The 13,002-nt window shown below is 44.5% G+C and overlaps 1 protein-coding gene across 1 annotated transcript in view; it reads left to right on the plus strand.

Annotated features, from left to right (window-relative positions):
- LOC309543186 (cytosolic phospholipase A2 zeta-like) overlaps positions 1–13,002 on the plus strand; it is a 166,771-nt gene that overhangs the window by 22,370 nt on the left and 131,399 nt on the right. The window contains exon 2 of the mRNA XM_082242594.1: positions 12,334–12,406. Within this exon, the coding sequence (XP_082098720.1) occupies positions 12,334–12,406 (73 nt within the window). The remainder of the gene's footprint in view (positions 1–12,333; positions 12,407–13,002) is intronic.

The raw sequence follows: 13,002 nt of genomic DNA on the forward strand, positions 1-13,002 counted from the left end.
CAGCATAGCTGGACATCCGATCTGTCCATGACTCACTCCCCCCACCTCCCCCCCCACACGTTAGTAAGCACTAGGCATACATTAACCCCTCCCTCTCCAATAAAATTAACCCCTTCCCTGCCAGTGTCATTTTTACAGTAACAGTGCATATATATAGCACTGATTACTGCAGTAATGTCACTGGTACCCCCAAAAGTGTCAAAAATGTCAGTCAAGGGTCGATCTGTCCGCCGCAATGTCGCAGTCCCGCAAAAAAAAAAAATCGCAGATCGCCGCCATTACGCGTTAAAAAAAAAAAAAACACCAAAAATGACAAATCTTTCCCTTTGTTAGTAAACGCAAAAAACTTTTGCGCAAACCAATCAAAATACGCTTATTGCGATTTTTTTTTTTACCAAACATAGGTAGCAGAAAACAAATTGGCCAAAAATTTTTAAAAAAATTGGTTTTTACATCTTTTTTGGGGGGAATTTCATATAAAAAAATGTTAAAAATATTGTTATTTTTTCAAAATAAACGCTCTTTTTTTGTTTATAGCGCAAAAAGTAAAAATCGCACAGGTGATCAAATACCACCAAAAGAAAGCTGTTTGTGGGAAAAAAAGGTCGTAAATTTCGCTTGGGTACGGCATCGCACGACCGCGCAATTGTCAGTTGAAGTTGCACAGCGCCGAATCGCAAAAAGTGGCCTGGACGGAAGACAGCAAAATCCTCCGGTGGTAAAGTGGTTAAACCTCATTTGCCACATTGTTGCCCAATGAAACAGTGCATTGAGATCAGCTTGTACGTTGGAGACATCCTGTAAAGAAGTTATTCCACTGCAAAGCTTGGTGTCACCTGCAAAGACTGAAATGCTACTTTTAGTCCCAGTCCCTATATCATTTATAAAGATCTGAAAAAGTAAGGGTCCCAACACTGAACCTTGGGGTACACCACATAACTTTAGACCATTCAGAGTAATGCCTCGTACACACGTGCAGATTGTCGGCCGAACGATCGGCCGTCTTTTGTCCCCGGGCTGTCGTGTCTCTTGAAAAGTGCAAAAGACTGCACAAGAATTTTGTCCGCTGACTACAGCCGACTGCAGAAGTGATGTCATGTGATGGTTAACTTTCCGTGTGTTTTTTCTTTTCTGAGCATGCCCAGTCTTGCAAATCTGCTGTCTGTCGGCCGAATTCTGTATTGACGGGCGAACAATCGGCCGCTCTGGTGTCGGCATACAAAAATTGTAATGCTTGCACGACAGATTCTTTTCGGCCGAAAGTGCGCTGTCGGCTGTCGGAAGCATCATACTAACCAGCCGAAAATCGGCCGATCGGTCGTCGGCCGAATCTTTTCGGCCGACAATCTGCACGTGTGTACGGGGCATTAGAATCATTAACCACTACTCTCTGAATTCTATCTTTTAGCCAATTTTCTATCCAATTACAAACCGATCTTTCTAAGCCAGTAGACTTTACCTTACACATTAGCCGTGTGTGTGTGGGGAACTGTGTCAAACGCTTTTGCAAAATCCAAGTATATTACGTCCACAGCCACCCCTCTGTCCAAGGTTTTACTTACCTCCTCATAAAAAGAAATCAGGTTTGTTTGACAACTTCTGTCTTTCATGAATCCATCCTGTCTGTTGCTTTAAAATATTTTTTCCTTTTTCCAGCAAGAACTTATCTATATGGTCTTTTATTAAACTCCCCAATATCTTCCCGACTATAGAAGTTAAACTAACAGGTCCATAGTTACTTGGCAAAGACTTTAATCCCTTTTTAAAAATAGGCACCACATTGGCCCTACGCCAATCCAGTGGTACTATTCCAGTCCTTAACGAGTCCCTAAAAATTAGAAACGAACGCTTAGAAATTACAGCACTCAATTCTTTTAGGATGCGTGGGTGGATGCCACCTGGTCCAGGCACTTTCCACCCTTATTCTGTCTAAATATTTCTGGGCCGTATCACTTTTGAGCCATTGTGGATCATTTGGGGATGTGTCAATACCGTCCTCATTATGGTCATGAGCTCCCCCATGCTCCTTTGTATATACAGAGCTATAGAAAGTATTTCATAAATTTGCCTTTTCTTTGTTCCCAGTCACCCATTCCTGATTATTTTGTAAAGGGCCTACATGCTCAGACCTAACCTTTTTACTGTTAATATATTTGAAGAATTTTTGGGGGTTTGTCCTATCTTTTGCAATCTGTCGTTCATTTTGAATTTTTGCGTCCCTGATTTCCTTTTCACATATTCTGTTATATTCTTTGTAACAATTAAACAATGACAGTGTTCCCTCATTTTTATATTTTTTAAAAGCGCTTTTCTTTTTATCTATAGCTTTTTTAACTTTTGCCATTAGCTACATAGGTTTTATTTTTAATTTTTTAACTTATTACCCATGGGAATATACTTTGCAGTGAGTTTGCATAGTCTTTTTGAAAAATTCCCATTTCTGTTCTGTGCTCATCGATGCCAATATTCCCTCCCAGTCTAAATCTTGGAGAGCAGCCCTCATCCTTGGAAAATTTGCTCTCTTAAAGTTAACTGTTTGTTTTTGTATTTCCTGTATGCGTTTTTTGCTTACAGCTAACATTAAATGAAATCATGTTATGGTCACTGCTACCCAGATGTTCTTTTATATGAACATTGTTAATAAGCTCTGCATTGTTTGAGATTACCGGGTCCAACAGAGCATCATTTCTAGTGGGGGACTCAATAAACTGCACCGTAAAATTGTCTTGTAATAGGTTTATAAATGTTTGCCCTTTAACTGTTCCAGCAGTACCATTACTCCAGTCAATGTCTGGGTAGTGAAAATCCCCCATTATTAGCACTGTCCCAGCCCTTGCAGCCCTTTCTATCTTTGCCAGGAGCTGAGTCTCCACCTCCTCATTAATACTGGGAGGTCTATAACAAACTCCAATGATAATCTTTGTTTTACGCACACCCATGTACATTTCAACCCATACTGCTTCATTCAGCACACTCTCCATCAACTAGGTCATCTTTCACACTCACTTTGAGATCACTTCTCACATAGAGACAAACACCACCACCCCTCCGTTTTACCCTGTCTTTCCGAAAGAGAGCATAGCCAGGAATATTAATAGCCCAGTCATGTGAAGAATGAAGCCAAGATTCAGCAAGACCAATTAAGACATAGTTCTCCTGGTGCACCAGAGCTTCCAACTCACCTATTTTGCTTGGCAGACTTCTGGCATTGGTGAACAAACACTTTAAATCGTTGTCCCATTTTGCACACTTATTTTGCATGTTTTTAATTTTGGTACAGATAGTACCATTTCCAATGGTTTGTAACATGGGAACCTTCTTATCCTCTGCCATAACACTGAAGATGGGTCGTGGATGGGTCTTCCAGCATGACAATGACCTAAAACATACCGCCAAGACAACCAAGGAGTGGCTCAAGAAGAAACACATTAAGGTCATGGAGTGTCTCCAGACCTTAGTCCTATAGAAAATTTATGGAGGGAGCTGAAAGTTCAAGTTGCCAAGCAACCACCAAGAAGCCATAAGGATTTAGAGAAGATCTGTAATCGAGTGAATGGACGAAGATCCCTCCTGAGATGTGTGCAAACCTGGTAACCAACTACAAGAAATGTCTTACCTCTGTGCTTTCCAACAAGGATTTCTCTGCCAAGTACTAAATTGAGTTTTGCTTGGAGATCAAATATTTATTTTACTCACTGAACTGCGACTCAATTTATAATATATGTATCATGTGCTTTTCTGGATTTTTTGGATGATATTCTATTGTGATGGGAGTTACTTTGGTTGGGGGGCCAGTGGAACCCAGCTTACCTTAGAGAGGTTGAGAAATCCCTCTCTCAGCTCCCTAGGCCCCTCTTATGCGTAAGTCACCCTGTGTCTATTAGGGGCACAGGAAAATGATGGACCTAATGGACACTGAGAATATGGTTTGGATTACTCAAATGGTAATGGACAGTAATATTTGTCAACAATACAGTATATCTCAAAGAATGTATAAAGACTCTGGGACTCAAGGCCTAGGTTAAAGGCCTTGCTGCCTATTGCCAATAAGAGACTGCTTCACACAGTCAGACTCATAGCAGATGCTAATATCATCAGCTAAACCACCTGTCTTCCACAGGTTGTTGATTGTGCTGATTTACTCACCTATTGTCTACTGTGGGTTCTGTGTTTATACTTAGGATAATGTGTAATGTATTTTTAGGCTTGTTGCAATGCTGAGTTAATTAACATGTTCATGATAACATTGTCTGGGTTTGCATTTATATTCACATATTGTTTCTGTCCAGATGGCTAGGTAATTAGTTCAGGTTAATTATGTTTCTGCATACAATTTCATCTGCATATGATAATGTGATCCGGCTTACCTGACGAGGTATATATTCGGTGTGAGTTTGTTCAATAAAGGTTGGAGAACTTATACAAGCTAATCTAGGCTAGTTTTGTATGTAGGGCGCCTGTAACATCTGATATTTATGTTTATGTTCAGACTTGATAAAGTGCTATTCCGATGGAAGCCCACAAGCACAGTGTGGGTCGTGGTTCCGTTACATCTATCAAACAGCTTCTGGACCACCCACAGCACATTTACTGCGGCAGGCTGGTCCTCCTGTGCGAACCGGCGTAGCCCTACGTTGGTCGCGCGCTTGGTGCTGGGAGGCGATTGCGCGCCACTGGCGGCGCGCTCCTGACCCCACTAGGCAGCGGGGATGCCGATGCGCGGGGCCGGCAGCCACGATTACCGCCGGGCACCCACGATCGCTTCCCGCTGAGAGAGACGAGTGGTCAGCTGTTGTAAACACAGCCACCCGTTCTTCTCTCTGAAATTATCACAGAGCGCCTGTGTTCCTTCTATATAGGATCACAGGTCTCTATGGTCATTTCACAAGCCCCTCCCCCCACAGTTAGTAAACACTACCCTAGGCTCACATTTAACCCTTGATCACCCACTAGGTTAACCCCTTCCCTGCCAGTGCCATTATTATAGTAACAGTGCATATTTTTTTAGCACTGATTACTGTATTAATGTCACTGGTCCTCCCAAAAGTGTCATAAATGTCAGTTAGGGGTCCGATCTGTCCGCCGCAATGTCGCAGTCCCGCTGAAAAAATCGCAGATTGCCGCCATTACTAGTAAAAATAAATAAATAAATAAAGACCTAAATCTTTTTTTTTTGTAGACGCGATAACTTTTGCGCAAACCAATCAAAATACGCTTATTGTGATTTTTTTTTTTTTTTTTACCAAAAATATGTAGCAGAATACAAATTGGCCTAAAAGGATGAAAATTTTTGAGTTTTTTTTTTAATTTTTTTTTTTTTTTTTTTTTTGTTTTATAGCACAAAAAAAAAAAAAAAATCGCACAGGTGATCAAATAACACCAAAAAGCTCTATTTGTGGGGAAAAAAAGGTCATCAATTTCATTTTGGTACAGTGTTGTGTGACCACACAAATTTCAAAATTTTCAAAATCTGCAGGGGATCAAATAATAATTTTTCCCTCTGTATATGTGTCATTTAGTATATTATACTAGGCATTTGCGCTCTCTAAATGTGAGGTGAAGTAGTTGAATGACAGGATTCTCACCGCCCATTCACAGAATGAGATGCATTGTGAAAATTGACAGTAATAACACAATTTCTGTGAAGGCAGGCAGTGTAGTAGTGGCTACAGTTAACTCTCATAGCCAGGGCGGCATTTCCCCATCCGGCGAGGACTGTGTGCAAGGTTGGAATAGCGCGGCACGGGCGTTTATACAACTATAAGGGACACGCTACATACATTAGGTTCCCGTCCTTTCTAGATAGTAAATATGGAGTGATTACCCTCACTACTACGTAATCATATAGGTGCCAAAATACTGTGCTTTCCACAAACGCACAACAGTCCTCTTCGTTAAAAAATCTTCTACGGAATTGAGATTTGTGCCTGACTATTATTGTACAGACAAACTAAATGATATGCTCCAGATGAAGCTTTTCTCCTAAGAAAGCGAAACATGTCGAGCAAAGGTCAAATATTATATGGTGAAAGTTAATTTACACTCTCAGTTGATCCCACGGACCGACACCTTTTCTATTTGGGTGTCCGCCGGTGGTTTTTTGTCTGAGAGTGAGTGAATAGTCTTGAGAATGTTATGACTACCAATTGTTCTGTACTTTAAGATGTATGTAAATCATTGTTCCAAACCTTATGTATTAAGATATACCATAGTGTAGACCATTTATGGGTCTGATCTGGTTCTTAACACACAATTATATGCCTGCATTCTTCTTTGGTTTTAAATATGTTTTGAATAAAATAATTCGTTTTTAAAAAAACCTTTGTGCCCGAAATCCTTGTTTCCCAATCCTTCCACTCAATTAGCAATTAAGGATAGGGACACACCCTAACTGTATACTTCATGGCCCAGATAGCTGCTGTCTGTGGACCCATGGTCTAGAATAGAAATTCATAGCCAGGGCTGCTGTTAGAAATCACGGGGCCTTGTACAGCCTACCTGACAGGCCCCACTCCAAAAATATGAAATTATATTTTTTGGTAAAATTCCGTGGCAGAAATGATACCCCTATCGAACAAGACCCATTCAGCTAAATAGCACTGCTTTGCAAGTGCCCTGAAACTGTGTTTAAAACACGCAGTTGTGGTGCACCAGTGCGGGGTAAAGCAGGCTGCGAGAAGGCAATATGCCTCCTCACTGCTTGTCTAAAGCTTTCTGAAGAGTGATCCAAATGCTGACTGCTCTTCAAAGAGCAAAGCACATTTGAACGAGAGTCATTTTTTTTCAAATTATTTTTTAAAATTGTATTTTTTTTTGTAATTTTTTTAACTGCCCTGTTTTAGGGGCCTTTGAAATATAAGTGGTCTAAACAGACACCTGATGTCCCACATTTAAGACAGAGAAAGAGAAAGGGACTGAGGACAGAGATTCCCCGATCGCTTTCTCTGCCGCCTTAGGTGCACAGGACAGTGAATGAATGGGAAATGCGTGTACGCTACTCTTTTTTAAAATACACGTCTTTTGGTTCATAGCTGCACCAGCTTTAGAAATACATGGGTATGCTCCCCTAAATTTTTTGCTTTTTTTTTTTTTGCTTGTTTATAATGAAAGGGAAATGCTCTCTGCTGAGTGACTTCCTGTTCATTCACAAACTGAAGCATAATAAACACAGTGTTGATTGGATACAGGAACGATCGGTACCAATTGCTCACTGTATTTATTCAGGAAAGGAACGGGCAAGAAAACAGCACTATACCCCTGTGTACCTGCAGCAGCTAATGGCAGGAGAGAAAGGAAGCCAGCAGCGCTGCAGAGGGGGTCACGCAGGGGAGCCTGGACAGCAGGAAATAGGGATCCTGCAATAAAGGTCCTTATTTAGGCACTTTCTATTATGAGGTGACAGTACTGTGTCCCTAACTACCATGTGTGCTTCTGTACTGTCACCCTGTCACACAGGCTTCTGATGCAGGCCATGTAACGGATCTTTGTACCCCAGGTGGGCACATCCGCCGGATCTGTGTCTCCTGTCCTCCAAACGCACCCACAGCCTGCGGAGAAGCCATATCCAGCCCTTAACCCCTCAATCACGAGACAATCCACACAGGTGTTGAGGGTTAACCATCCAGAGCTTAAACTGTTTATTACATTCCAAGACACAGTTTTACATACAGTTAGGGAAACTCCCCTTAGCCTTTCCACAGAAGGGGGGGAAGGGAACCAACCAATGAGAACTGAACATTTGTACATTTGAAACAAGCAGTCTTAATACACACCCCCTGCGGAGAGATGTCTCCAACTCAGACCATTGTCTGCCATGAATCCACACACTTAGACACAGAAACAGGAGGGGGGGGGATGGGTTGTAACATTACATTACATTAACTCAATGCCATGAGTCAGTTGTTCAGAGGATGAATAAAGGGAAAATAAAATGCAATGTCCCAAACTCATAAGAAAATGACACAAAGGGGTTTACAATCCAGGGACAGGGTAATCCGTCACCCATAGTGACGGTTAGTACCGTCACATCTCTTCCCCCCAAAGGTAGACTAATCCAGGTACTAGACCTCCAACTGGTCTGTGCCTGAATTAGTCGGGTAACAAATCCCAAAGAGTCAATGTCTGTTTGCCTGGATAATTTGTCGGCATTGCCGTTTTGCTTCCCAGGGCAGTAGTGGATGGTAAAGTCAAAAGGCTGCAGTGCCAAACTCCAGTATCTTCTGGCCCATAGTCTGTCGGTAGGAGGCTTGCGCACAGTCCCCTCCAAAACACACAGTGACAGTGGGTTCTGTCACATTTCTCCCCTTTTAAAAACAGACTAACGAGGTTCCTGACCCTCAAATGGTCTGGACCTGTGTTAGTCACAAACTTCCACCCCAGGCAACCAGGAAAACTAAAAGAACGACTCTGGCGCTGGGGAGCAAAACCGCACATAGGGTCTCCCATGCATAAAAACAGCCGCTGCAGAGTGGGAACAGCTGTCTGCACTCCTCTGATCCAGGGCAGGGTTGCAGATATTGGGGGGAGCTGAATAATTCTCTGCCCTGATGCCAGCGCTTCCGCTGGTAGGGAATGTAGGCTGGTAGGGCTATGCATTTGGGGAGAAAAAGGTACTTGCTTTTCTCCTGGTGTAGTTACCAGCCGCTGAGACGGTATCTTGCAGGGACTGTTTCCGGATTCTTCATCTCTGGTTCTGATGCTGGGCAGAGACCATCAGTGCTCTCTCCTGTAGCCAGCGCTTCTGCCGGAGGGATAAACACTGGGGTAGTGTCCAATTGTTGGGGAGGGAGAATTGCTTCCTCTACTCCCGGTGGGGATATCTGCTGTTGGGAAAACAGCTCACGCAGATCCTCTCTCAGACTCTCCGGATCCAACTCTTTTTCTGATGCTGGGCAGATGCCAGGGGCACTCTGCCCTGTAGCCAGCGCTTCTGCTGGGGCGATAAACACTGGGGTAGTGTCCAAGTGCTGGGGAAACGGCTCACTGAGGTCACCCCTCGGACTCCCTGGATCTACCTCTGAGGGTGGGCAGAGGCCAGCGGCACTCTGCCCCGTAGCCAGCGCTTCTGCCGGGGGGATAAACACTGGGGTAGTGTCCAAGTGCTGGGGAAACGGCTCACTGAGGTCACCCCTCGGACTCCCTGGATCTACCTCTGAGGGTGGGCAGAGGCCAGCGGCACTCTGCCCCGTAGCCAGCGCTTCTGCTGGGGGGGATAAACACTGGGGTAGTGTCCAATTGTTGGGGAGGGAGAATTGCTTCCTCTACTCCCGGTGGGGGTATCTGCTGTTGGGAAAACAGCTCACGCAGATCCTCTCTCAGACTCTCCGGATCCAACTCTTTTTCTGATGCTGGGCAGATGCCAAGGGCACTCTGCCCTGTAGCCAGCGCTTCTGCTGGGGCGATAAACACTGGGGTAGTGTCCAAGTGCTGGGGAAACGGCTCACTGAGGTCACCCCTCGGACTCCCTGGATCTACCTCTGAGGGTGGGCAGAGGCCAGCGGCACTCTGCTCCGTAGCCAGCGCTTCTGCTGGGGGGATAAACACTGGGGTAGTGTCCAATTGTTGGGGAGGGAGAATTGCTTCCTCTACTCCCGGTGGGGGTATCTGCTGTTGGGAAAACGGCTCACGCAGATCCTCTCTCAGACTCTCCGGATCCAACTCTTTTTCTGATGCTGGGCAGATGCCAGGGGCACTCTGCCCTGTAGCCAATGCTTCTGCTGGGGCACCAGATGAGATACTCTGGACTTGCTGCTGATCACCATTTCCCAGCCTTCCAGCGCCTGTCTCAACTCCCCCTTCTGAGACCTTCATGCTATCAGCTTGTCTCGCTGCCTGGGGGACCTCCGGTGCGTTCCGGCATTCTAGCGCTCGCAGTGCCCTCTGTATCATCGCTGCTTCTTCCATTGCAGTTAGTACGGGAAAATGCAGGGTCACCCCTGGCCCCATTTGCTTCTCATCTTCGTGACTGTCTGCTATTTCTCTTGGACAGTCCCAGGCAACGGGAGCCATGCCAGGCTGCTGATCACCGTCAAACAGCCGCTTGTAGGCAATCTCGAGCTCCCATTCCTGCTCAACCAGGAACTCCAATTCCTCCAGGTCACACGCCTCGTCGGGGAGGTCCAGCACCTCATCTCGGAAATCCAGAATGTGTTCCAGCCGCCACTCCTCATCGCTCCCAAAGTCTGGGTCTCTGTACATTTTTTGATGGAGCAGCCCCACGCCGCCATAGCCAACGCCTTCTGTTGGGCTGCCATCTGCTGTACCTGGCCACAGTTGAGCCGCGAACCACCGGAGGGCTCTGTAGCTAGCGTCCAGCCTCATTTCCTCCTGGACCAATCTTCCGAGCTCCGTCTTCCCTTCATCTCGCGGTCGTTCCCTCAGGAACACCTCTCGCGCACGGTACTGCTTCCGGTACATCTCTGTGGAGGAGGGAAGGATCTTCCCCTGATGGTGCCGCTCGTGGCTTAGCGCCTCATGCCAGAGTTGCCGGCGGATCACATCCTCCCAGCCGAGCCTGGTGTGCTCTGTCGCTGGTCCCCGATGGTGCTTCCGCATGCCTTGCAGCCTCCTCCCGAACTCCGCTCTCATGCTGGCTGGTCCCCGTATCACTCCTCGGCAGCTGCCCAGATCTTGAATCCTGGTGGTGGTTTGGATGTCCTGGACTGCAGGAGACATCCCACCGCTGCCAACCAATGTAACGGATCTTTGTACCCCAGGTGGGCACATCCGCCGGATCTGTGTCTCCTGTCCTCCAAACGCACCCACAGCCTGCGGAGAAGCCATATCCAGCCCTTAACCCCTCAATCACGAGACAATCCACACAGGTGTTGAGGGTTAACCATCCAGAGCTTAAACTGTTTATTACATTCCAAGACACAGTTTTACATACAGTTAGGGAAACTCCCCTTAGCCTTTCCACAGAAGGGGGGGAAGGGAACCAACCAATGAGAACTGAACATTTGTACATTTGAAACAAGCAGTCTTAATACACACCCCCTGCGGAGAGATGTCTCCAACTCAGACCATTGTCTGCCATGAATCCACACACTTAGACACAGAAACAGGAGGGGGGGGGGGATGGGTTGTAACATTACATTACATTAACTCAATGCCATGAGTCAGTTGTTCAGAGGATGAATAAAGGGAAAATAAAATGCAATGTCCCAAACTCATAAGAAAATGACACAAAGGGGTTTACAATCCAGGGACAGGGTGATCCGTCACCCATAGTGACGGTTAGTACCGTCACAGGCCACTAATGGTCATTTGAACATACATTCTAGGAAATTAACTAACCTTTTGTGCTATTATACGGGTGAAAACTGTCAGGACTGGTGTGTGCCACATTAACTAATAGGATAGACCCTGTTCACACCTATTTGTGCCATTTGAGTGAAATAAAAATTAGCGCAGGGCCTGCATCCAATTAACAGAGGGAATGAGGCAATATTCAGTATAGAAACTGCCACAAATCCCCACTAGGTGTGAGCTGTTAGCAGACAGCTCACACCGCACTCTGTGCTTAGGCAGGGATTACACTACATGAGCAGAGCCTGCAGGGTCCACGCTGAGCGGGAGTGGGAACAGGCAGAGAGAGATCTGAGCATTTAGCTCCAGCACTCCTTTTCTGTTTGCTGTATCTCTCACAGACATGGTAGAACAGAGAATTGATCACAGTATCTAACGAAGACACTTGCAGCATCTGCTCTATTTTTAATGTTTAGAAGATTGGTGTGAACATTGTGTCACTGCCACATGGTCTGCATTTAGTCTGTTGTAGTTATGTAACACCTAAAGGCCTTGTGCACCCCCCATTCTGCGACTGGATGGTGAATGGAGAAGCAGCGGACTGATGATAACCTCTCACATTCTGCTCCTATCAGCATGTTCCTTGTTAGCACAAGATCACTGTAGCACAGCTAATTAGCTCCTTGTGCTGCTTCTTTCTCCCCAATCTAAGCACTGCTGTACAGTAGACTGAAAATGTCTGATAGCAAGTCAGATTGTGGTACTTACACTGCTTGCATTTAAAAACACATTTAAGGATGTTTAAATGATTACAAACGTGCATTAATTTGTGTCTTTTATATTTATCAGGAAATCAGCTTTAAAAGTTGAAGCGTTGTATGTATACTGTGCACATAGCCTTTTCTAAGAATACAACTGCCATTAAAACAATACTTCTACTGTCTGGTTTTGTGATTCATTTATTAAGATGTCTTAAAAAAAGAATGCCTACTTTACCACAACTGATTCCTTTAAAACATTTTTGAACAAATGTGTGATGTTGCAAAGTACATTCTAGTTATAAAAATTATTTTCTTTTCTTTTCAGAAGGAAATTCATCCATATTACAATTTGACTGTGAGAGTGCTAAGAGCCCAAAATATACATGGCGCAGACATGTGTAAGTAATGTTTCTTTGCTTTATATGCGCACTAACATTACCCAGAATGACAACATTGAACAAACACCTTTATTTTCCTTAATTTCTATGTAAATTTGTGCTTTAAAGTAATCTTGTCACTATAGTATACAATGTAGAGGAAAGCATACTTGTGTTAAAATTCAGTATATACAGTCAGGTCCATAAATATTGGGACAGCGACACAATCCTAATCTTTTTGGCTCTATACACCACCACAATGGATTTGAAATGAAACAAACAAGATGTGCTTTAACTGCAGACTTTCAGCTTTTATTTGAGGGTATTTACATCCAAATCAGGTGAAAGGTGTAGCAATTACAACAGTTTTGTATATGTGCCTCCCACTTTATCAGGGACCAAAAGTAATGGGACAGATTAACAATCATAAAACAAACTTTCACTTTTTAATACTTGGTTGCAAATCCTTTGCAGTCAATTACAGCCTGAAGTTTGGAACGCATAGACATCACCAGACGCTGGGTTTCATCCCTGGTGATGCTCTGCCAGGCCTCTACTGCAACTGTCTTCAGTTCCTGCTTGTTCTTGGGGCATTTTCACTTCAGTTTTGTCTTCAT

This window comes from Pelophylax lessonae, assembly GCF_965119305.1.
Source record: "Pelophylax lessonae genome assembly, chromosome: 13".
NCBI classification, from domain to species: domain Eukaryota; kingdom Metazoa; phylum Chordata; class Amphibia; order Anura; family Ranidae; genus Pelophylax; species Pelophylax lessonae.